This window comes from Panulirus ornatus, chromosome 18, assembly GCF_036320965.1.
Source record: "Panulirus ornatus isolate Po-2019 chromosome 18, ASM3632096v1, whole genome shotgun sequence".
In the NCBI taxonomy this organism is placed as follows: domain Eukaryota; kingdom Metazoa; phylum Arthropoda; class Malacostraca; order Decapoda; family Palinuridae; genus Panulirus; species Panulirus ornatus.
In genome coordinates this window covers 24,392,823-24,418,920 of record NC_092241.1, presented here as the reverse complement: position 1 = coordinate 24,418,920, position 26,098 = coordinate 24,392,823, and the positions used below count along the sequence as shown (strand labels likewise).

The following is a 26,098-nucleotide window of genomic DNA, read 5'->3' as shown; positions in this document are numbered from 1 at the left end:
GACATGGGGAAATGGAGTGAAAGAGCACTCAAGGGAAAGAAAGGGTGGAAGAATGCATGGAATGGTGTATGCAAGGGAGGCATGTAAGGACAGGGATAAGTGAAGACTTTTACAATGGCCACCCTCTTGATGGGAGTTCCTGGAGAGAACAGACATCAGAGATATAGGTAGGTAGGTAAATGATTGCTGGATTGAAAGATTCCATGAGAATTCTCTTCACATTTGTTTGGTATCTTGGCCAAAGGAAGCATTATGATTTATTTTATTGTAGGATTTCAACAATAGAAGACTTTCTTTATATTATAGTTCAATTTTGAAACAAAAAGTGTTGTAGCCTAAAAATTACCTTATAGTTTTTGCTATTTTTCCTCAAAAAATAGATTTCCTTCAAAAGGTCAGTAAAACATCTATTATGGAGCCAAAAATGTGGTCTAGTGACAAGTCTGGAATTTTCAGAAGATAGATTTGCTTTAAAACCTCAGAATAATTGTAAGATTAAAAAGATGAGAGAGCTTGGGAAGTGAGTCAGTTGTACGCTGATGATACAGCGCTGGTGGCTGATTCATGTGAGGAACTGCAGAAGCTGGTGACTGAGTTTGGTAAATTGTGTGAAAGAAGAAAGTTAAGAGTAAATGTGAATAAGAGCAAGGTTATTAGGTACAGTAGGGTTGAGGGTCAATTCAATTGGGAGGTGAGTTTGAATGGAGAAAAACTGGAGGAAGTGAAGTGTTTTAGATATCTGGGAGTGGATCTGGCAGCGGATGGAACCATGGAAGTGGAAGTGGATCATAGGGTGGGGGAGGGGGCGAAAATTCTGGGGGCCTTGAAGAATGTGTGGAAGTCGAGAACATTATCTCGGAAAGCAACAATGGGTATGTTTGAAGGAATAGTGGTTCCAACAATGTTGTATGGTTGCGAGGCGTGGACTATGGATAGAGTTGTGCGCAGGAGGATGGATGTGCTGGAAATGAGATGTTTGAGGACAATGTGTGGTGTGAGGTGGTTTGATCGAGTAAGTAAAGTAAGGGTAAGAGAGATGTGTGGAAATAAAAAGAGCGTAGTTGAGAGAGCAGAAGAGGGTGTTTTGAAATGGTTTGGCCACATGGAGAGAATGAGTGAGGAAAGATTGACCAAGAGGATATATGTGTCGGAGGTGGAGGGAACGAGGAGAAGAGGGAGACCAAATTGGAGGTGGAAAGATGGAGTGAAAAAGATTTTGTGTGATCGGGGCCTGAACATGCAGGAGGGTGAAAGGAGGGCAAAGAATAGAGTGAATTGGAGCGATGTGGTATACCGGGGTTGACGTGCTGTCAGTGGATTGAATCAAGGCATGTGTATGGGGGTGGGTTGGGCCATTTCTTTCGTCTGTTTCCTTGCGCTACCTCGCAAACGCGGGAGACAGCGGCAAAAAAAAAAAAAAAAAAAAAAGAAAAAAAAAAGCATCATGAGAATTCCTTTCATATAAATTGGCATCTTTTGGCTAAAGGATGCATTACAGCATAGTTACTGTTTTAAGTATACTGTATATCACCTACTTATGATCTGTGCGACTTACAGCCATGTATACATACGGAAAAAAACTTGAATTAAAGAATACACATAAAGAAAAGAATTAAGCTTGTTCGGGCATCCATCAGTGCTAATGGCTACATGCATAAGAAACCGAGGAAGACACTCGTGTTGGAATTGAAAATGAAGGTAATCACCCAGTGTGAAGTAGGATAAAAAGTTAATGTGATGGCATATGATCTACAGTTGTCCCATTCGATGGTCTCCACAATTTTAAAGGAAAAAGAGAAAATACGTGAAGCAGTGAAAGTTTTGGCAAGTACGAAGTCTACGATGATAACAAAGGGAACTATAAGAGCCCATCCACAAACTAGAAAAGTTGTTGACATTGTGAATGGAAGGTCAAATTAAAAAATATGTATCACTTAGATTACTAAGAATTTAGGCAAAGGGTAGAAGTCTTTTTTGAGACTTTGAAGGAGCGAGTGGGTGAGGATTACATTGAGAAATTCACAGCATGTCATGGTTGGTTCAGTAGATTTAAAAGAAGATACAGTTTGCACAACATTCTAGTCACAGGTGCAGCAGCAAGTGCTGACGAAGGAGCTACAGAAAAGGGAAGAAATAAACCAAAGAATTTTTTATGATAAACTAGAGAGAGATTTAAAAAGAGTCAGTTCATAAAACTGGGTAAACAAAAATGAGATAATCATAATAGAATTTGCATAAAGTGAAAAATGATAATGATGTAATATGAACTAAAGAATCTTAGATAACTGGTAAAAAGAATACAGAATCACAATAAAGCTGGTTAGTAAAAAATGAATTAATCATGATAGATATTGAGTAGGATAAAAGAATGGAGTATAGGTATACTAATTCTACATGCCATGTTGATATACATACAACTTAAGTCTATATCAAGATGTGAACGTTTAGTCAGAACAGAACTTGGTCATATGTCAGGGATAGATTGTAGAAGACTTACATTACATCATATTTCAGTTTTGAATCAAAATGTTTTTGGCATAAAAGTTGCTGTTTTTCTTCTAAATATATATTTACTTCAGAAACTCAGTACAGGTTGAGTATCCCTTATCTGAAATGCTTGGGACCAGAAGTGTTTTGGATTTTGGATTTTTTCATGTTTTGGAATATTTGCACATACACAGTGAGATATCTTAGAGGATGGGACCCAAGTCTAAACACAAAACCCATATATGTTTCATATACACCTTATACACATAGCCTAGAACTTCAACATTTTATCCTTCCGTTTCTTCATGTCACAGATGGTGGTCATTAGAACACCATACTCTTTTGTAAGATGTTTCACACTTACACCTCTCTCCAGTTTTTCCAACAGCTTGACTTTCTGTTCTGTAACTAAACAGAAATGCTTCCTCTTTTTCTTATCACTGTTCCCCATAGGGGTATCTGCAGGCCTTTTTGACATTTTTAACAATATATCTGTACCACAGAGCAGAGAATAAACAAAACACATGGTAAGTAATGCACATAGGTCTAGTGGTGACGATGCTTTGTAACAAACTGGCACCAACATAGTGTCAGAGCCCGGCATGGGCAAGTGAGATCAAGTGTGGAATTTTTCTCTTGTAACATCATCTCACCAGAGATGCCAACTCAAAATTTCAAATGGCACTTGATTGACTCCCAAAAAGTGCTAAAAAGGCACCTAACTTGCTCAATTGACAGGGAAAAAATGCTCTTCCAGTTATTTCTGCTCTTTGATGTGCCAAATTATTGATATTAGGTACGACTGACTGCTTTAACAGCAAAACACTCACCATTATTCCTAGGGCTGTGGTGGTCTATTTGAGGCTCCTGGTTCTGGTTGTGATGACTCATATGCTTTCAATGACCCATTGTTTTTCAGTACTTCCTTAGGCAGTTTATAATCATAACAGCAGTTTTCATTTTTTCTTAGTCCATACCTGATACTTAGTATTGCATTTAAGCTTTTCATACTCTGTCTTTTTCAAAGCTTTGACATCACAATGTTCATATGACTAAAGATACGTGCAATATTTGTATTATTTTCCTCATTTTTTTAATAGTTTTTGATGAAACTTCCAAAATCACTAACATATTTTGATTAATGTTCAAATTTCCTCATGTATTGAAATAGCACTAAGTTTGGTGCTAGATACAAAAAGTCACTGAAAAATGTGCTAAGGCACTAAATGTAAAACTTGGGCATTAGATGTATCGCCAGAAGAACAGAGTTTGGAGCTTTGCATGTCACTGCTCAAAAAGTTTGGGATTTTGAAGGATTTTGGATTTTTGGATTAGGGATGCTCAACTTGTATAACTCCTGTTCTTCATGCTACATACAACTCTGAGGCTGAAATATTGTTAAGGGACCATTAATTCCTGTAATTAAACTTTTAAATGATTGTAGAATTAAAAATTCTGATGAATGCTCATCATATCTCTTTGGTATCTGTTAGCAAGGGGATGCATTATGACATATTTTACATCATCTTCTCAAGTATAAAAGACTTTCATTATGTTATGCAGGATGAGCTAAGAGTCATTGTGCACCCATACTACAAACAGTAAAACTGCCACATTCTCAGTATAATTGTTACAACCAATGGAGTACCTGACTTTTGACACACACACAGTGATTAAGATCCCCCCCTTCCAACTCTTTGTTGTAGTGCAATGTGTTTAGGGACAGAATAATTTCAAAGGACAATTGGCTGCCCGGGTTACCAGGTCTTTCACCTATTTATTGTCTGTGAGGAGAAATGAAAGGCACCATTTGCAAAGATAGTGCTCACACTCTCCATGAATTGAAGCAAGACATTGCAAATTTCATTAGGAACATCTGTGTGATTTATTTGTCACAAGTTTTTGCAAGCAAGATAAAGACACGTAGATATGTTGAAGAATGTGTGGAAGTCGAGAACTTTATCTTGGAAAGCAAATATGGGTATGTTTGAAGGAATAGTGGTTCCAACAATGTTGTATGGTTGCGAGGCATGGGCTGTGGATAGAGTTGTGCGGAGGAGGGTAGGTGTGCTGGAAATGAGATGTTTGAGGACAATATGTGGTGTGAGGTGGTTTGATCGAGTAAGTAATGAACAGGTAAGAGAGATGTGTGGTAAGGAAAAGAGTGTGGTTGAGAGAGCAGAAGAGGGTGTTTTGAAATGGTTTGGTCACATGGAGAGAATGAGAGAGGAAAGATTGACAAAGACGATATATGTGTCAGAGGTGGAGGGAACAAGAAGTGGGAGACCAAGTTGGAGGTGGAAAGATGGAGTAAAATAGATTTTGAGTGATCAGGGCCTGAACATGCAGGAGGGTGAAAGGCGTGCAAGGAATAGAGTGAATTGGAACGATGTGGTAAACCGGGTCGACGTGCTGACAATGGATTGAATCAGGACGTGTGAAGTATTTATTTTTATTTATTTTGCTTTGTCGCTGTCTCCCGCGTTTGCGAGGTAGCGCAAGGAAACAGACGAAAGACATGGCCCAACCCACCCCCATACACATTTATATACATACACGTCCACACACGCAAATATACATACCTATACATCTCAATGTACACATATATATACACACACAGACACATACATGTATACCCATGCACACAATTCACACTGTCTGCCTTTATTCATTCCCATCGCCACCTTGCTACATATGGAATACCATCCCCCTCCCCCCTCATGTGTGCGAGGTAGCGCTAGGAAAAGACAACAAAGGCCCCATTCGTTCACACTCAGTCTCTAGCTGTCATGCAATAATGCCCGAAACCACAGCTCCCTCTCCTCATCCAGGCCCACACAACTTTCCATGGTTTACCCCAGACGCTTCACATGCCCTGATTCAATCCACTGACAGCACGTCAACCCCGGTATGCCACATTGCTCCAATTCACTCTATTCCTTGCCCGCCTTTCACCCTCCTGCATGTTCAGGCCCAGATCACTCAAAATCTTTTTCACTCCATCTTTCTACCTCCAATTTGGTCTCCCACTTCTTCTCGTTCCCTCCACCTCCGACACATATATCCTCTTTGTCAATCTTTCCTCACTCATTCTCTCCATGTGCCCAAACCATTTCAAAACACCCTCTTCTGCTCTCTCAACCATGCTCTTTTTATTTCCAAACATCTCTCTTACCCTTACATTACTTACTCGATCAAACCACCTCACACCACACATTGTCCTCAAACATCTCATTTCCAGCACATCCACCCTCCTGCGCACAGCTCTATCCATAGCCCATGCCTCGCAACCATACAACATTGTTGGAACCACTATTCCTTCAAACATACCCATTTTTGCTTTCCGAGATAATGTTCTCGACTTCCACACATTCTTCAAGGCTCCCAAGATTTTCGCCCCCTCCCCCACCCTATGATTCACTTCCGCTTCCATGGTTCCATCCGCTGCCAGATCCACTCCCAGATATCTAAAACACTTTACTTCCTCCAGTTTTTCTCCATTCAAACTTACCTCCCAATTGACTTGACCCTCAACCCTACTGTACCTAATAACCTTGCTTTTATTCACATTTACTCTTAACTTTCTTCTTTCACACACTTTACCAAACTCAGTCACCAGCTTCTGCAGTTTCTCACATGAATCAGCCACCAGGGCTGCATCATCAGCGAACAACAACTGACTCACTTCCCAAGCTCTCTCATCCACAACAGACTTCATACTTGCCCCTCTTTCCAAAACTCTTGCATTCACCTCCCTAACTTCCCCATCCATAAACAAATTAAACAACCATGGAGACATCGCACACCCCTGCCGCAAACTTACATTCACTGAGAACCAATCACTTTCCTTCTTCCCACACGTACACATGCCTTACATCCTCGATAAAAACTTTTCACTGCTTCTAACAACTTGCCTCCCACACCATATATTCTTAATACCTTCCACAGAGCATCTCTATCAATTCTATCATATGCCTTCTCCAGATCCATAAATGCTACATACAAATCCATTTGCTTTTCTAAGTATTTCTCACATACATTCTTCAAAGCAAACACCTGATCCACACATCCTCTACCACTTCTGAAACTACACTGCTCTTCCCCAATCTGATGCTCTGTACATGCCTTCACCCTCTCAATCAATACCCTCCCATATAATTTACCAGGAATAGTCAACAAACTTATACCTCTGTAATGTGAGCATTCACTCTTATCCCCTTTGCCTTTGTACAATGGCACTATGCAAGCATTCTGCCAATCCTCAGGCACCTCACCATGAGTCATATATACATTAAATAGCCTTACCAACCAGTCAACAATACAGTCACCCCCTTTTTTAATAGATTCCACTGCAATACCATCCAAACCTGCTGCCTTGCCGGCTTTCATCTTCCGCAAAGCTTTTACTACCTCTTCTCTGTTTACCAAATCATTTTCCCTAACCCTCTCACTTTGCACACCACCTTGACCAAAACACCCTATATCTGCCACTCTATCATCAAACACATTCAACAAACCTTCAAAATACTCACTTCATCTCCTTCTCACATCACCACTACTTGTTATCACCTCCCCATTAGGGCCCTTCACTGAAGTTCCCATTTGCTCCCTTGTCTTACGCACTTTATTTACCTCCTTCCAGAACATCTTTTTATTCTCCCTAAAATTTAATGATACTCTCTCACCCCAACTCTCATTTGCCCTCTTTTTCACCTCTTGCACCTTTCTCTTGACCTCCTGTCTCTTTCTTTTATACATCTCCCACTCAATTGCATTTTTCCCTGCAAAAATCGTCCAAATGCCTCTCTCTTCTCTTTCACTAATAATCTTACTTCTTCATCCCACCACTCACTACCCTTTCTAATCAAGCCACCTCCCACGCTTCTCATGCCACAAGCATCTTTTGCGCACTCCATCACTGATTCCCTAAATACATCCCATTCCTCCCCCACTCCCCTTACTTCCATTGTTCTCACCTTTTTCCATTCTGTACTCAGTCTCTCCTGGTATTTCCTCACACAAGTCTCCTTCCCAAGCTCACTTACTCTCACCACCCTCTTCACCCCAACATTCACTCTTCTTTTCTGAAAACCCATACAAATCTTCACCTTAGCCTCCACAAGATAATGATCAGACATCCCTCCAGTTGCACCTCTCAGCACATTAACATCCAAAAGTCTCTCTTTCGCGCGCCTGTCAATTAACACGTAATCCAGTAACGCTCTCTGGCCATCTCTCCTACTTACATACGTATACTTACGTATATCTCGCTTTTTAAACCAGGTATTCCGAATCACCAGTCCTTTTTCAGCACATAAATCTACAAGCTCTTCACCATTTCCATTTACAACACTAAACACCCCATGTATACCAGTTATTCCCTCAACTGCCACATTACTCACCTTTGCATTCAAATCACCCATCACTATAACCCGGTCTTGTGCATCAAAACCACTAACACACTCATTCAGCTGTTCCCAAAACACTTGCCTCTCGTAATCTTTCTTCTCATGCCCAGGTACATATGCACCAATAATCACCCATCTCTCTCCATCAACTTTCTTACATTCTATCACATACTCCCACAACTCCTGTTTCAGGAGTACTGCTACTCCTTCCCTTGCTCTTGTCCTCTCACTAACCCCTGACTTTACTCCCAAGACATTCCGAAACCACTCTTCCCCTTTACCCTTGAGCTTTGTTTCACTCAGAGCCAAAACATCCAGGTTCCTTTCCTCAAACATACTACCTATCTCTCCTTTTTTCACATCTTGGTTACATCCACACACATTTAGACACCCCAATCTGAGTCTACGAGGAGGATGAGCACTCCCCGCGTGACTCTTTCTGTTTCCCATTTTTAGAAAGTTAAAATACAAGGAGGGGAGGATTTCTGGCACCCCGCTCCCGTCCCCTCTAGTCGCCTTCTATGACACGTGAGGAATGCGTGGGAAGTATTCTTTCACCCCTATCCCCAAGGATAAAGTGTGAAGTGTCTGGGGTAAACCATGGAAAGTTCTGTGGGGCCTGGATGTGGAAAGGGAGCTGTGGTTTTGGTGCATTATTACATGACAGCTAGAGACTGAGTGTGAACGAATGTGGCCTTTGTTGTCTTTTCCTAGCGCTACCTCTCGCACATGGGGTGGGAGGGGGTTGTTATTTCATGTGTGGCAGGGTGGCAACGGGAATGAATAAAGGCAGACAGTATAAATTATGTACATGTGTATATAGGTATATGTCTGTGTGTGTATATATATGTATACGTTGAGATGTATAGGTATGTATATTTGTGTATGTGGACGTGTATGTATATACATGTGTGTGTGGGAGGGTTGGGCCATTCTTTCGTCTGTTTCCTTGCGCTACCTCACTAATGCGAGAGACAGCGACAATGCAAAATAAATAAATAGATGTGTTTTTACAGCCACATGGTTGCCATTTCAAACATCTGTCAAACTTGAATAAATTTGGGAAATATATCAGTAATACTGTACACAGACTCTTTGAGTATACTCATCATCCATGTGAGGTGCACGGTGAATGTTGACTCACCCTGTATTTCCATTTTAAAACAAACTTTTTTATGTAAAAATTGTATTGTTATGTTATATTTCATTACATTATATACTATTTTCTGGCATTTTTTGAGGGATAGATTTGTTAAAAATCTCAGAATAAAGACTTTTTTCATGATCATGGTTAGAATATTGTTTTGAGGCCAGTATTTCCCATGATTAAGCATTTATATGATCACCTGTTTAGATTTTGGGATTATTTGCTTAGTGTTTATTGGATATATGTCAGCCAGAGAAAGCAGTTTGAGATATTTTCCATGATTCTTTACAGCATAGAAGCCTTTCTTTACGGCATTTTTCAACTACAAAATTTTCTTTTGGACGGACTGAATTATACCTTGAGCAATATTACCTTCAGTTTTTTGCATTTTTTGATGGAATAGATTTGTTTGAAAATCTCAGTATTCAAAGCATATTTTTCATGTGCAATACAAATCCAGAGTTGTTATTGTTTGGGGGCCATTAATTTCTGTAACTATCATTACATGCTTTAAAGATTTTGTGACCCTTTGCATCATATTTATTGGGTATTTGTTGGTTGGAGGAGGTATTTATGGGATATTTTCCATGCTTGTTGTGAGTATAGATGCTTGTCATTGTATTATCTTTCAGTTTTAAAAGAATAATTTTTTTGGACTAAAACACCTTCAGTCTTTGGCATTTTTCTTGATGGAATAGATATGCTGAAAAATCTCAGTATAAAGCCTGTTTTTCCTGCTCAATATGAATCCACAGTTGAAATATTGTTTGGGGGCAATAAATTCCTGTAACTAAGCATTTGAATGATTATATATTTTAGATATTTTGTGAATATTTGTATCATATTTATAAGGTATCTATCAACCAGAGGAAGCATTATGAGATATTTTCGATGATTGTTTAGAGAACAAAAGACTTTTGATATAGTTCAATTTTAACAGTCTGTGAATCCAGAATTGAAATAGCATTTGTGGAACATTAAGTCCTGCAACCAAAATTTAGATTTTTTCGATGATTGTTTAGAGAACAAAAGGCTTTTGATATGTTTCATTTCAATTTGAAACAAAATTATTCTCCATTGACTAAAAACTACCCAGAATATACCCTTCCATATGTGGCATTTTTCGTGATGAAATAGATTTGTTTAAAAATCTAAGTATAAAAGCCTCTTTTTCATGCTCAGAACAAATCTCGGGTTTAGATATTGTTTTGGGGCAATTCTATCTATCAGTCCGTATCTCTGACACGTCCCCACCCGGAATTCCTTCAGGGGAGTGGCCATGGCAATACTTTCCACAGCTAGTGAACTCCATTACTGCATATTTGCATCTAGTGCCTCACCCTAAGCAGGCAGAGGGTAACTCTAGTGCAGTGTTTGCAGTCTCCCTCCGAATGTTAATAATGACTACATTTACTTAATGTTTCTGTCCAATATTCCTACCTACTATTTTTACCTAATGCTCTTGCCTAGATGTTCCCACCTACTACTTTTATTTATTGCTCTTACCATTTTACCAAAAGACAGGGGTTGCATATAATGCTCTCCTTGGGAAAATCTAGAGTTATGAAGCATGAACTGAGTTGTGTTCTTAAGTGTTATATATGACAAGGAGTGATTATATGATTGTGGACAGAATGCTAGCAGTCCAAATAAAGGTGAGGCAGAAAGAAAAGACAGCTACCTGGGTCAGAGGAGTGCAACTTGATGACCACTGAAGTGCTGGGTTACTCCACTGCCATCACCTTCTTGATACCCAGGCAGTTAGTGCTGGCCATTATGTTCTGTTTTTAACCATTTACATGATTACATATTTAAAAGATATTGTTACTATTCACATCGTATATATTGGGTATCTGTCTGCCAGAGGAGATATTATGTGACATTTTCAGTTATTGTTTGGAGCATAGAAGCCTTTCATTGTGTTACATTTGAATTTTAAAACGAAAATTTTTTTTGGACAAAAAAATCCTCTTGCATTCATTTTTGCATTTTTCTTGTCAGAATTGATTTGCTTAAGATGTCAGTATAAAGCTTTTTTTTCAAACTCAGTATGAATGCTTAGTTGAATTATTGTTTGGGGGCCTGTAGCTATGTATTTAGCTGGTCACGTTTAGAATACTTTGTGACCGCATCATATTTATCCGGTATCTGTCAGTCGGAGGAAGCATTATGAGATATTTTCCTTGATTGTTTAGAGTATAGAAACCTTTCATTATATTATAATTCAATTTTAGGACAATTTCTGTGTGCTAAAGAATTATTACCTTCAATTTTCAGCATTTTTCTCAAAAAAGGTTTGCTTGATAATCTCAGCATAAAGCCTGTTTTTCATGCTCATTACAAGTCCAGAGTGGAAATATTGTTTGGGGTTAGTGATTCCTATATCTAAACATTTATGTGATTATATGTTTTAAAGATTATGTGACATGACCGTTTGTATTATACTTATTCGATAACTGTCGGCCAGAAAAGTATTATGAGATATTTTCCTTGATTGTTTAGAGTATAGAAACCTTTCATTATATTATAATTCAATTTTAGGACAATTTCTGTGTGCTAAAGAATTATTACCTTCAATTTTCAGCATTTTTCTCAAAAAAGGTTTGCTTGATAATCTCAGCATAAAGCCTGTTTTTCATGCTCATTACAAGTCCAGAGTGGAAATATTGTTTGGGGTTAGTGATTCCTATATCTAAACATTTATGTGATTATATGTTTTAAAGATTATGTGACATGACCGTTTGTATTATACTTATTCGATAACTGTCGGCCAGAAAAGTATTATGAGATATTTTCCATGATCATTTAGAGTATAGCAACCTTTCATTATATTATAATTCAATTTTAGGACAATTTCTGTGTGCTAAAGAATTATTACCTTCAATTTTCAGCATTTTTCTCAAAAAAGGTTTGCTTGATAATCTCAGCATAAAGCCTGTTTTTCATGCTCATTACAAGTCCAGAGTGGAAATATTGTTTTGGGGTTAGTGATTCCTATATCTAAACATTTATGTGATTATATGTTTTAAAGATTATGTGACATGGACCGTTTGTATTATACTTATTCGATAACTGTCGGCCAGAAAAGTATTATGAGATATTTTCCTTGATTGTTTAGAGTATAGAAACCTTTCATTATATTATAATTCAATTTTAGGACAATTTCTGTGTGCTAAAGAATTATTACCTTCAATTTTCAGCATTTTTCTCAAAAAAGGTTTGCTTGATAATCTCAGCATAAAGCCTGTTTTTCATGCTCATTACAAGTCCAGAGTGGAAATATTGTTTTGGGGTTAGTGATTCCTATATCTAAACATTTATGTGATTATATGTTTTAAAGATTATGTGACATGGACCGTTTGTATTATACTTATTCGATAACTGTCGGCCAGAAAAGTATTATGAGATATTTTCCTTGATTGTTTAGAGTATAGAAACCTTTCATTATATTATAATTCAATTTTAGGACAATTTCTGTGTGCTAAAGAATTATTACCTTCAATTTTCAGCATTTTTCTCAAAAAAGGTTTGCTTGATAATCTCAGCATAAAGCCTGTTTTTCATGCTCATTACAAGTCCAGAGTGGAAATATTGTTTTGGGGTTAGTGATTCCTATATCTAAACATTTATGTGATTATATGTTTTAAAGATTATGTGACATGGACCGTTTGTATTATACTTATTCGATAACTGTCGGCCAGAAAAGTATTATGAGATATTTTCCTTGATTGTTTAGAGTATAGAAACCTTTCATTATATTATAATTCAATTTTAGGACAATTTCTGTGTGCTAAAGAATTATTACCTTCAATTTTCAGCATTTTTCTCAAAAAAGGTTTGCTTGATAATCTCAGCATAAAGCCTGTTTTTCATGCTCATTACAAGTCCAGAGTGGAAATATTGTTTTGGGGTAATAAGTCCTGTAATTAAACATGAAAATGATTGCAGGACTAATAAATCTCCTGAGAATTAACAATATATGTATGTCATATATGTTGGCTGTGGGAAGCATAATGACATATTTTACATTATTATATCAAGTATAGAGGACTTTCATTACATTGTATTCAGTTTTGAAATAAAATGTGTTTTCTCTTAAAAATAATTACTCAAAACTATTACCTACATTTTTACTATGTTCCTTCAGAAAAATAGATTTTTTTCTTTTTTTTCTTTTGTTGGAGGCTCCAGTCACAGACAAAGAGTCCACATCAAAGTTATACCTTAATTGGAATGTAAAGAGGTTAAGGAAAGGGAAAAAGAAGAGACTAGGAAAAGTATTTACAGAGTTTGGAGGAAGTGAAAAACCTGTCATATTAAAAAGTTCTGGGTCATACATAGTTATTGGTAAAAACATGAGATGGTAGAGAGTTCCAATGCTTCGAGGTGTAAGTAAAGAAACTATTTCCAAAATGGTTCAACCTTGAGTTGCCGACAGCCACGGTAATCATGTGAAGTTGCAACTTGCCAAGTATTACATGGTATAACTAGGGGTGAAGCACACAAGCAGCCAGGTCTCAGAACCAAAAACGAAAGTAATGCCTATGAAAGAAGGAAAGTGAACCAACATTGTGGCATAGTGCAAGTGGGTCAAGTTGATAAGTCAGGATGCTTTTGTCTCAACTTTATCAAGTAAAGATCCATAGCTAGAACTAACCCAGATGTGATAGCAATACTCCAAGTTTGAGTTTATTGAGAAGGTTGTGTTGGAACAAGATGCAGATTGAGTGAGAGAATAAGTAGCAGAATTGAAGGATTTGGAGGAATTTAGTGTTAAGTCATCAGTATAAGAGTGCATGTGGTTATTTGTAGAAGGAAGGAAATCATTGATAGAAAGGAAAAAAAAATGTAGAAGATAGGACAGAACCTTGAGGAAGACCACTGTTAGTGGAAAAAGGGGAAGAGGCTGATCCATCAGGAACCATAGAGATAGATTGACATGAGTGGAAGCTAAATACGATGGGGAAAAGTGAGGGAGGAAAGCCAAAAGAGAGGAGCTTTTAGATGAAACCCCAGTGTCTCACCATGTCAAAAGCCTTGGATATATGAAGGACAATTACATTGGATTCCCCAAAACTTTTCAGGGATGATGACCAGACATTAGTGAGATAGGAAAGACTATCACCAGTACATCCTGCCTTATGGAAGCCAGGCTGGTGATCAGAGAAGAGTGAGATTCAAGACATCTGTAGATATGGTAGTTGAAGAGGGATTCGACAACTTTGGATGAGAGTTAGAGGGATAAGAATGGTTACCCTTCTTTGGGATGGAGTGTACCAATGCATGCTTCCAAGGAAAAGGAAAAGCTCTTGTTTTTACAAAGAAACAGAAAAGACGAGCAAGCACAGGTGCAAGTTTGGAGGCACTCTCTTTCACTTCATGGGGATGGATGCCATCAGGTCCATAGGCTTGCTTCAAAACATCAGTATCATACCTATTATTCATGCTGGATATGTTTCTCTGGCTGAAATATTCTTTAAGGGCTATTAAGTCCTGTAATTAAACATGAAAATGATTGCAGGACTAATAAATCTCCTGAGAATTAACAATATATGTATGTCATATATGTTGGCTGTGGGAAGCATAATGACATATTTTACATTATTATGCCAAGTATAGAAGATTCTCTTTATGTTGTTTAACAGTAATTCTGTCTGAAATTTGATTTTCTACAGAATATCAGTATAACATGTATTCTTCAGTTTTGGGGCTGAAATTTTTTTAGGGGCCAATAAGTTTTGTAATTAAGCACTGAAATGATTCCAAGGATTGAAAAATTGTATGAGAATATTCTGATTTTTTTGCTATCAGTCAGCCAGTGGAAGCATTGCAACATATTTTATGTTATCATGCCAAGTATAGAGGACTTTCATTACATTATATTTCAATTTTGAAGTAAAGATCTTTGACCAAAAATTCTTTTTTGCATTAGTTCCTCTTTTTAGAAAATAGATTTCTTTCACAGTCTCAGTATAACACCTAGTCTTCATGGTGAATATGATTTGGGGGCTTAAGTATTGTTTACAGGCCATTAAATCCTAAGATTAAGCATTTAAATGAGTACAGATTAAAAAAAGATGTGAGAATTCCTTCATATTTATTTGCTATTTTTCAGTTAGTGGGAGCATTTGATATATTTTACTTCATCTGTCTATCTATCTATCTATCTATTTATGTGTAGCTCTGATGCCTATTCCAATCTGTAACTGTCTCATGGGAGTGACCAAGGCAATAAAGTTTCCATAACTAGTGAACTCCAGTGCCACTCAGCCTTTAGTGCCTCACCCTTAACAGGCCACTGGCAGAAGGCAAGTCTAGTGCAGTGTTAGCAGAGGCTCCTACCAAATGTTTCAACTAACTACTTCTACCTAATGCTCCTACAGAATGTTCTTGCCTACAACTGTTCCTTAATTTTCTACTTAATGCTTCTACCTAAATGTTCGTACCTACTATTGCTCCTACCAGTTTGCCAAAAGGAGTTACGAAGAATGAGCTGTGTGAGTTAAGTGTTGACAAGTGTTATGTATGACCAGGAGATTTTGTATGTTTGTGGACAAAATTCCTGTAGTGCACGTGTGGGTGAGGTAGAAAAAAAAGACAGCTACCTGGGTCAGAAGAGTACAACTTGACAACCACTGAAGTGCTGGCTCACTACACAGCCATCACTAACCCTTCTGATACCCAGGCAGATAGTGCTGGTAATATACCTCCCTGGTCATTGGCTGCCTACCAACAACTACCTGTTACCTATGATTTCAAGTGTGGAAGACTTTCATTATATTGTATTACAGTTTTGTAACAAAAAAGATGTTATATTTATTTATTTTGCTTTGTCGCTGTCTCCCACGCCTGCGAGGTAGTGCAAGGAAACAGACAAAAGAAATGGCCCAACCCACCCCCACACACATGCACACACACACACGTCCACACACACAAACATACACACCCACACATCCCAACGTACACACATATATACACATACAGACACACACATATACACACATGTACACAATTCACACTGTCTGCCCCTACTCACCCCCATCGCCACCCCGCCACACAAGGAATAACATCCCCCTCCCCCCTCATGTGTGCGAGGCAGCGCCAGGAAAAGACAACAAAGGCCCCATTCGCTCACACTCAGTCTCCAGATGTCATGCAATAATGCCCAAAACCACAGCTCCCTTTCCACATCCAAGCCCCACAGAACTTTCCATGGTTTACCCCAGACGCTTCACATGCCCTAGTTCAATCCATTGACAGCACGTCGACCCCGGTATACCACATCGATCCAATTCACTCTATTCTTTGCCCGCCTTTCACCCTCCTGCATGTTCAGGCCCCGATCACTCAAAATCTTTTTCACTCAATCTTTCCACCTCCAATTTGGTCTCCCACTTCTCCTCGTTCCCTCCACCTCCGACACATATATCCTCTTGGTCAATCTTTCCTCACTCATTCTCTCCATGTTCCCAAACCATTTCAAAACACCCTTTTCTGCTCTCTCAACCACACTTTTTTTATTCCCACACATCTCTCTTACATTACTTACTCGATCAAACCACTTCACACCACATATTGTCCTCAAACATCTCATTTCCAGCACATCCACCCTCCTGCGCACAACTCTATCCATAGCCCACGCCTCGCAACCATACAACATTGTTGGAACCACTATTCCTTCAAACATAGCCATTTTTGCTTTCCGAGATAATGTTCTTGACTTCCACATATTCTTCAAGGCTCCCAGGATTTTCGCCCCCTCCCCCACCCTATGATTTACTTCCGCTTCCATGGTTTCATCCGCTGTCAGATCCACTCCCAGATATCTAAAACACTTTACTTCCTCCAGTTTTTCTCCATTCAAACTTACCTCCCAATTGACTTGTATTGCCTAAAAATCCCTTGAACTTGTTCATTTACTTGCAATTTACTGCTTTGCTTTGGAAGATAGATTTTCTTCAACACTTCGGTATGACACCTATTCCTCTTACTGAATGCATTTCCTTGGCTCTAAATGTTTAGCTAAGGCTGGTAAGTCTTGAAATTATGCAATATATTGATAATGGAATTCATAAGAATTTTGCTTCTTAATTTTTAGTGTCTGTTGGCCACAGGAAGCATCATCCAACAGTGAACTCTATCATTTTCAGTATAAAAGACTTTCATAATAGTACATTTTAGTTCTGAGCAAAATGTTTTTTGCATGAATGTTACTGAACTGTCATCTGTATTTTTTACTATATTTATTCAGGAAATAGATTTGCTTAAAAGCTTCATTATAACAAATGTGAACATGACTCTGGGCCTGAAATTTTGTTTAAGGGCCATTATGTCTTCAAATTTTAAATTTGAATAATCACAGGATTGAAAATATGAGAATTCGCTTCATATTTATTTGGTAACTGTCCTTTACAGGAAGCATTATGGTATATTTTACATTATCCCTTCAAGCAAAAAAGACTTAATTATGATATACTTCGATTTTGAAACAAAAAGTCTTTTGGCCAAGAAATTACCCTGAACTAAGACGTTTTTATTTTTTTATTATACTTTGTCGCTGTCTCCCGCGTCTGCGAGGTAGCGCAAGGAAACAGACGAAAGAAATGGCCCAACCCCCCCCCATACACATGTATATACATACGTCCACACATGCAAATATACATACCTACACAGCTTTCCATGGTTTACCCCAGACGCTTCACATGCCTTGATTCAATCCACTGACAGCACGTCAACCCCGGTATACCACATCACTCCAATTCACTCTATTCCTTGCCCTCCTTTCACCCTCCTGCATGTCCAGGCCCCGATCACACAAAATCTTTTTCACTCCATCTTTCCACCTCCAATTTGGTCTCCCTCTTCTCCTCGTTCCCTCCACCTCCGACACATATATCCTCTTGGTCAATCTTTCCTCACTCATTCTCTCCATGTGCCCAAACCACTTCAAAACACCCTCTTCTGCTCTCTCAACCACGCTCTTTTTATTTCCACACATCTCTCTTACCCTTACGTTACTCACTCGATCAAACCACCTCACACCACACATTGTCCTCAAACATCTAATTTCCAGCACATCCATCCTCCTGCGCACAACTCTATCCATAGCCCACGCCTCGCAACCATACAACATTGTTGGAACCACTATTCCTTCAAACATACCCATTTTTGCTTTCCGAGATAATGTTCTCGACTTCCACACATTCTTCAAGGCCCCCAGAATTTTCGCCCCCTCCCCCACCCTATGATCCACTTCCGCTTCCATGGTTCCATCCGCTGCCAGATCCACTCCCAGATATCTAAAACACTTCACTTCCTCCAGTTTTTCTCCATTCAAACTCACCTCCCAATTGACTTGACCCTCAACCCTACTGTACCTAATAATCTTGCTCTTATTCACATTTACTCTTAACTTTCTTCTTCCACACACTTTACCAAACTCAGTCACCAGCTTCTGCAGTTTCTCACATGAATCAGCCACCACGTACGTGCATTTTTTCTTTGGAAAATTTATTTTCTTCAAACCCTCATTATGTCACATATTCTTAATGACAGATATGGCTCTTAGGCTGAAATATTGTTTAGGGGTCATTAATTCCTGTGATTAAACATGTATATGATTACAAGGTTAAAAGTTTCATGACAATTTGCATCAAAATTTGTGGTGTATGTCGGCCAGTGGAAGCATTATAACACATATGTTATCATTTCAAGTATAGATGACTTTTCAAGGAAAATGTCTTTTGAACCAGATACGCTCTGTTTTTTCTATTATTCTTTGTTAAATTGATTTAAATAGAGAAGAGGTAGTAAAAGCTTTATGGAAGATGAAAGCCGGCAAGGCAGCAGGTTTGGATGGTATTGCAGTGGAATTTATTAAAAAAAGGGGGTGACTGTATTGTTGACTGGTTGGTAAGGTTATTTAATGTATGTATGATTCATGGTGAGGTGCCTGAGGATTGGCAGAATGCTTGCATAGTGCCATTGTACAAAGGCAAAGGGGATAAGAGTGAGTGCTCAAATTACAGAGGTATAAATTTGTTGAGTATTCCTGGTAAATTATGTGGGAGGGTATTGATTGAGGGGTGAAGGCATGTACAGAGCATCAGATTGGGGAAGAGCAGTGTGGTTTCAGAAGTGGTAGAGGATGTGTGGATCAGGTGTTTGCTTTGAAGAATGTGTGTGAGAAATACTTAGAAAAACAAATGGATTTCTATGTAGCATTTATGGATCGGGAGAAGGCACATGATAGAGTTGATAGAGATCAATGAAACAGATCAATGACATAGACATTCTTAGAGAGGTTTAAAGATAGAGCAACCAAGTGATATAACATTTGATTAAGCAAAGAAAGTTGTTAAAAAAGATTTAAGAAGGATTTTTATAGTATAAGATTGGTGGATGAATGGATTGAAATGATTGGACATGGTCAGTGCAGATGGCATACATATATTTAAGTTATATGATCGGAATATTTACAATATAGGGCCCCACATGTGTAAAATTCCCTCCCCATTCAGTACAAATTGGTAATTACACAACAGCTAGAGAGTGGATGAGAGAAAATGAGGGCTATAGAATTCCACATCTTTCAACCTTTCATGGTAGTTTACATTTACCATTCCCTCTGTTTTGCTTGTTAAGTGCCTTTGAATTCTCTTTAATTTTTTTGTATTTCCTTTGGTTATGTTGATGCTTCTTATGTATACATTAAACAGTTTTATTAATAGTTTCTCTCATTTTGTAAAATTACTTAGCTTGATAATGCTATTTTCTCCATATGTTCTCAAATTATGGTTTTCTTGGTTTTCTAATTCATGATGATGCATACTTTTTTATCATTTGTAATACTTTCAATTGCTTTCTCTGATTGGCATTTATTAGGTACTGGTATTCTCACATGTTCCATGGTTTGTTTTCTCAAACCTGTCATTTTGAAATTCCATCATGTTTACTGCTGCCGATTTATAAATCATGCCTAAGTCTTTTTACTTTTTTTTTATTAGCTTCTGATTCAATCAGTTTGCTTGTTCTCGTGTCATTTACAAATCTCCTTTCAATTCTTTCTTTTACTTTGCTGCTGATGTCTTATATTTTTATTGTAAAGACTAAAGAGACTAGCAGTCATTCCTTGTGGTATCCCACATAGAACATCATTCTCAGGCATGGTTCTGTTTGCTACTTCTTTTAAGTTTCTGTTAGATGAGAACTCTGATTCATCTTCCCATATTACCTTTAATGTTATGTTTAGCTACTTTCTCTAGACACATCCTATGGTCTAGTTTATCTGAAGGCTTTAGAAACAATGTGTGTTCTCTTTCTCTGCATTCAACTTTCATATGTGTAATTGTAATGAGCTAATACAGTAATTGGGTTTGACTACTTTCCCCCTTGTACAGTTGCACATTGACAAGGATTCCATCTAGCCCCAAACTTGATTTTTTTCTGATTGCTCTGATTATGTCATCTACCAATATCTTGGTATCTCTAAGTACATTTTCATCATGTTAGTTAAACAGTTAATCATCTGATTTGTCCTTGCATTTTTATGTGAATACCCAATTGGAATTTCTATGTAACATCCTGCATATTTCCTTCAGGTTATTTTCATACTTTTTTCCCAGTTTAAAGGGTCCTGACTTTGGGGAGACTGAGGAGGAGACGGAAAGACGGGGGAGAAGGAGGCTTTTGGGTATTAGGGCCTGAACGTTCTGGAGGATGAGAGGTGTGCATGGGATAGAATGAATTGAATCAACATGGTATATGGGGGCTTCATATTGTCAGAAGGCTGAACTAGTTCATGTGAAGCAGTTATGGTAAAACCTGGAATTACAGTAGTCTTTAAGGTATGGCAGTGGATGATGGTAGGCACTGGTTTTATTGAATTATAGATTAGACATGTGGTAATGATGAGGCAGTTTATCAATTATTCCTGATGTACTTCACATTGAAGGGATAAGCAAATAGGCATAAGAATAAGATCACCTGTATTATTGTCAGCTATTTTCAGTAGTAATTTCATAAATCCTTGATAAGATACTTTGCCCTCAGCGAATTATCTGGACATCTGGAAGTGTATCTCAACCCTTCGTGGTGATGCTATTGAGACAGAAGCAGGAAACTCAGGGGGAGGTTCTCAACAGTTAGGAGCAACAGCCACTGGACAACGCACAGCAAGATACTTCAAGTTGGCACCTACAGCACATCCATCCCATGTACCTTGGCATTAGTGTAGGCAGTATATGAACATAGTGTGTGAATATCTCATATATAGTATTGTTTTTATAAGACTTTGCCATGTTTCTCTTTATGAATTCCAGTTATTCTTTGATTTCATAGAATTATTTTGTCTTTTTTTTCTCAGTAAAGTCAGATGGTATTAGTACCCATGAATTTAATTCTTTTTTATTTCTTTTTTATTAGTGATTGAAAGGTCATCATTTGAAATATTTTGTCATTTTTAGAAATATAATATTTTAATGATGCTTCCAAAGGATTTCATTTGCATCCAACAGGGTATTTGATTAACAGGAAAGCTAGTTCAACAAATGATATGTAATATTTCACTAAAAGGGTTATCAAAGTTGAGTATGTATATGACTTGTGAGCCCAGACTGAAAGCTACGTTGTAAGTTGGTAATCTTTATATGAAACCATGTGTAAACCAAGTAATAGTGATATCCTGTGGGGCTTGGCTGTAGATGGTGGTCACTAGTTTCATTTCATTACATGTGACAGCTAGAGGGCATGTTCACAAATGAGGCCCTTATTCTTTTGTGTTTAGCACTCAAAAAGCCTTAGATAGATGATAAACTGTTTAATTAACAGGAGGGAAATGCAGTCATAGGTACTGAGATATTGGGAAATGTCACATACAAGGCAACAGATCAACTTAAAAGAGAATTCAGCCCCAGGACCAAATAAAATTCCAGCCATCTCCTTGAAAATGACAAAGTTGACAAAAGCACATCTGATTAGATATAGTCTTGCAAACATCATCATAGTTTAGACCAATCAGCTTGATTTTTTTTCATACTTGATCACCATTTCCCACATTAGCGAGGTAGTGTCTGGAATAGACGAAGAAAGACCACATGCATTCACATCAAATATCTGATTGTCATGTACTGCACTGAAACCACAGCTCCCTTTCCCCAACCAGGACCTCACAGACCTTTCTGAGGTTTACCTCAGACACTTCACATGCCTTGGTTCAGTCCACTGACAGCATATCAACCCCAGTATGCCACATCATTCCAATTTGATTTATATCTTGCATTCTTTTCACCCTCCAACTTGTTCAGGCCCCAAGTGCTCAAAATCTTTTTGATTCCATCTTTCCATGTCCAGTTTGGTCTCCCTGATCTCCTTGTTCCCTTCACTCCTGACACATATATCCTCTTTGTCAACCTTTTCTCACTACTCTCTCCATACGTCCAAACCATTTCAGCACACCCTTTTCAGCTCACTCAGCCACACTCTTTTTATCACTGCTGAACTCTCTTACCCTTTCATTACTTAATCAAACCACCTCGCACCACACATTGTCCTCAAAACATTTCATTTTCAACACATTCACGTTTCCCTCCACAGCCTTATCTACAGCCCATGCTTTGCATCATTATGATATTGGTGGGACTACCAGACCTTCAAACACACCCATTTTTGCCCTCCTAGATAACATTCCCTTTCCACACATTCTTCACTGCTCCTAGAACCTCTGCCTCCTTACCCATCTTTATGACTCATACCTGCTTCCATGATTCTATTCACTGCCATGTCCACTCCCAGGTATCTAAAACACTTTTATTCCTCCAAGTTTTCTACTTTCAAACTCACACCCCAATTAACCTATCTCAAGCCTGCTAAACCTAATAACCTTGCTTTTATTCATATTTACTCCCAACTTTTTCCATTCAGACAATCTTTCAGACTCAGCCATCAACATTTGCAGTTTCTCATTGAAATCTGCCACCAGTGTTTTATCATCAGCAAACAACAACAGACTCACTACCCAGGCCCTCTCATCCCCCACAGACTGCATACTCACTCCTCTCTCCAAGACTCTTGCATTTACCTCCCTCATTGTCTCATCCAAAAACAAAGGAAACAACTATGGTGACATTACAAACCCCTGTGGTAAACCAACCTTCACTTGGAACCATTCCTCAAACACATGCCATACACCCTTAAAATATTTCCCTCAATTTCTCACAACTTTCCTCACACCTTATATTCTTAAGACCTTCCACAAGGCATGTCTATCAACCCTCTCGTATGCTACTCCATAAATAACACGTACAAATTCATCTGTTTCTCTAAATATTTCTCACACATTCTTTAAAGCAAACACCTGATCCACACACCCCCTACCACTTCTGAAACCTAAAAGCTTCTCCCCAATCTGATGTTCTGTATATGACTTCACCTTCTCAATCAATAACCTCCATACAACTAAACAGATACACTCAACATACTTACACCTATTTAGTTTGAACATTCACCTTTATCGCATTTGCCTTTATACATTAGCACTATGCATGTATTCTGCAAGTCCTCACACATTGAAAATCCTTATCAAGCAATTGGCAACACAATGACACCCTTTCTTAACAAATTTAACTGCAATTCCATTAACTCCGTCTTATCACATTTCATCGTATGTAAGGCTTTCACCATCTCATGTCTTTTCTCTAAACCATTCTCCATGACTCATTTAGGATACCGCCATAACCCAAACACCCTATATCTGCCACTCTATCATCACACTTATTTAACAATCCTTCAAAATACTCAGCCCATCTCCTCAATTAATCATTACCTATTACCACTTCCCCTTTTGCCCCCTTCTGATGTTTTTACTTGTTCACATGTTTTTCATACATTATTAACTTCTTCCCAAAACATTTTATTCTCTCTGAAGTTTACTGATACTCACCCCAACTGTCATATGCCCTTTTTTGCAAACCCTGCACTTTCCTCTTGACCTTGTGCCACTCTCTTTTACATCCCCAATTAATTGCGCTCCTTCCCAGTCAGTACTGCCTAAATGCCTCTCTTTTCTCTTTCACTAGCAACTTTGCTTCTTCATCCTATCACTCACTACCCTTTCTAATATGCCTGCCTTTTGCGTGCCATGTGCATCTCACACACATGCAAGCATTGCTTCCCTAAATACCTCTCATTCCTCACCCACTACCTTGCTTCATTATTCACACCTTCTGCCATTCTACACTTTATCTCTCTTAGTATTTCTTCACACAAGTCTTATTTCCAAGCTCCCTTGTTGTCATCACTCCCTTCTCATGGACATTGTTTCCTCTTTTCTGAGAACCTCTACAAAGCTTCACTATTGCCTTCACAAGATAGTGATAAGACATCCCACCAGCCAACCCATTCAGCTCATTTACACCCAAAAGTCTTTCTTTTACATGCCTGTCAATTAATATGTAATCCAATGATGCCCGTTGATCATCTCTTCTACTCACATACATATACTGTTGTGTGTTGTTCTTTTTCAATCAGGTATTCCCAATCACCAGTCCTTATTCAGCACACAGCTCTACAAGCTGTTATCCATTGCCATTCCTAATACTGAAGGCATGATGTTGCCCAATTTCACCATCAGTTGCCACATTACACACCTTGGCATTCAAATCACCCATCTCTGATACCTGGTCTTATACATCAAAATTGTCGACACACTCACTCAGCTGCTCCCAAAACACTTTCTTCTCATGATTTTTCTTATGCTCAGGTGCATAACCATTAATACTCGCCTGTCTCTCACCATGAGCTTTCATTTTATCCATATCAGTCTAGAATTTACTTCCTAACACTTTCACATATTTCCACAACTCCTGCTTCAAGAGTAGTGCTGCTCCTTCCATAGCTATTGACTTCTCACCATCCCCTGACTTACTCCAAAGACATTTCCAAAGTATTCCTCCCATTTACCTTTGAGCTTTATTTCACTTGGAGCCAGAACATCCAGGTTTTTTTTTCTCAAGCATGCTTCCTATCTCTCCACTCTTCTCATCTTGTTTACATCCAGACACATTTAGACACCCTATCTTGAGCCTTTGAGGAGGATGAGCACTCTCTGCTTGGCTCCTTCTGTACCATCCTTTAGAATTGAAATACAGGAAAGGGGTTTTCCAGTCCCCTGCTGTAGCCCCTTTAGTCACTTGTTCAACATACAGGGAATATGGAGGTAGAATTCTTTCTCCCCTACCCTAGGCATATCACTTAAAAAAGATATTTGAAAGGGAAATAGAATGATACAGAATTGAAGGCCAGCATGGATTTGGCAAGGGGAAACTGCATACTCAACTACTGCCACATCACTATCTGTCTGACTATATATCTATATTTATCTGATGCCCATTCCCTCAGGGAATTTCCATCAAGGGGGTGGTCTTAGCAGAAGAGTCTTCTCTAATTCCTGTCCATAAAGGACGGGGATTCATAACAGTAGCATCCGTGAATCTTAATACAAGGAAAAAGATGAACATAGTTTTTCTTGACTTTACTAAGGCATTTTACAAGTCAAACCACAGAATGATTATAGAGTTAATGAAAAATCATTGAATGTGAAGTAGGAATATAGATTAAGAATTTTCTCTGAAAGAAATTCAGAATATAATTTTAGCAAACTGAACCATGCCTGAAAAAAATGTATCAGAGGTGCTATGAGGAGCAGTACTAGCCTCAAGTCTTTTTATAGTAATATCAAGCAAACACTGATAAAGGAGTTAGGAAAACTGTATTAAGATATTTTGCTAATATCATTGAAAGGAGTAGAATCAAAGGATCAGAAGACAAAAAAATTATTTTTCAATATTTTGATATCACTTACATATGTATAAACATGGAGAGAATGAGTGAGGAAAGATTGACAGAGAATATATTTGTCAGAGGTGGAGAGAACGAGGAGAAGTGGAAGACCAAATTGGAGGTGGAAGGATGGGGTGAAAAGATTTTGAGCAATTGGGGCCTTAATACGCAGGAGGGTGAAAGGCGTTTAAGGAATAGAGTCAATTAGAACAGTGTGGTA

General features: G+C 38.3%; 1 protein-coding gene across 1 annotated transcript in view; it reads left to right on the top strand.

Moving 5' to 3' along the window:
- LOC139754932 (nucleoporin SEH1-like) overlaps positions 1 to 21,535 on the top strand; it is a 72,460-nt gene extending 50,925 nt beyond the window's left edge. The window contains exon 5 of the mRNA XM_071672751.1: positions 21,094 to 21,535. Within this exon, the coding sequence (XP_071528852.1) occupies positions 21,094 to 21,272 (179 nt within the window). The 3' untranslated portion in view covers positions 21,273 to 21,535. The remainder of the gene's footprint in view (positions 1 to 21,093) is intronic.
- Positions 21,536 to 26,098: the final 4,563 nt, after the last annotated feature.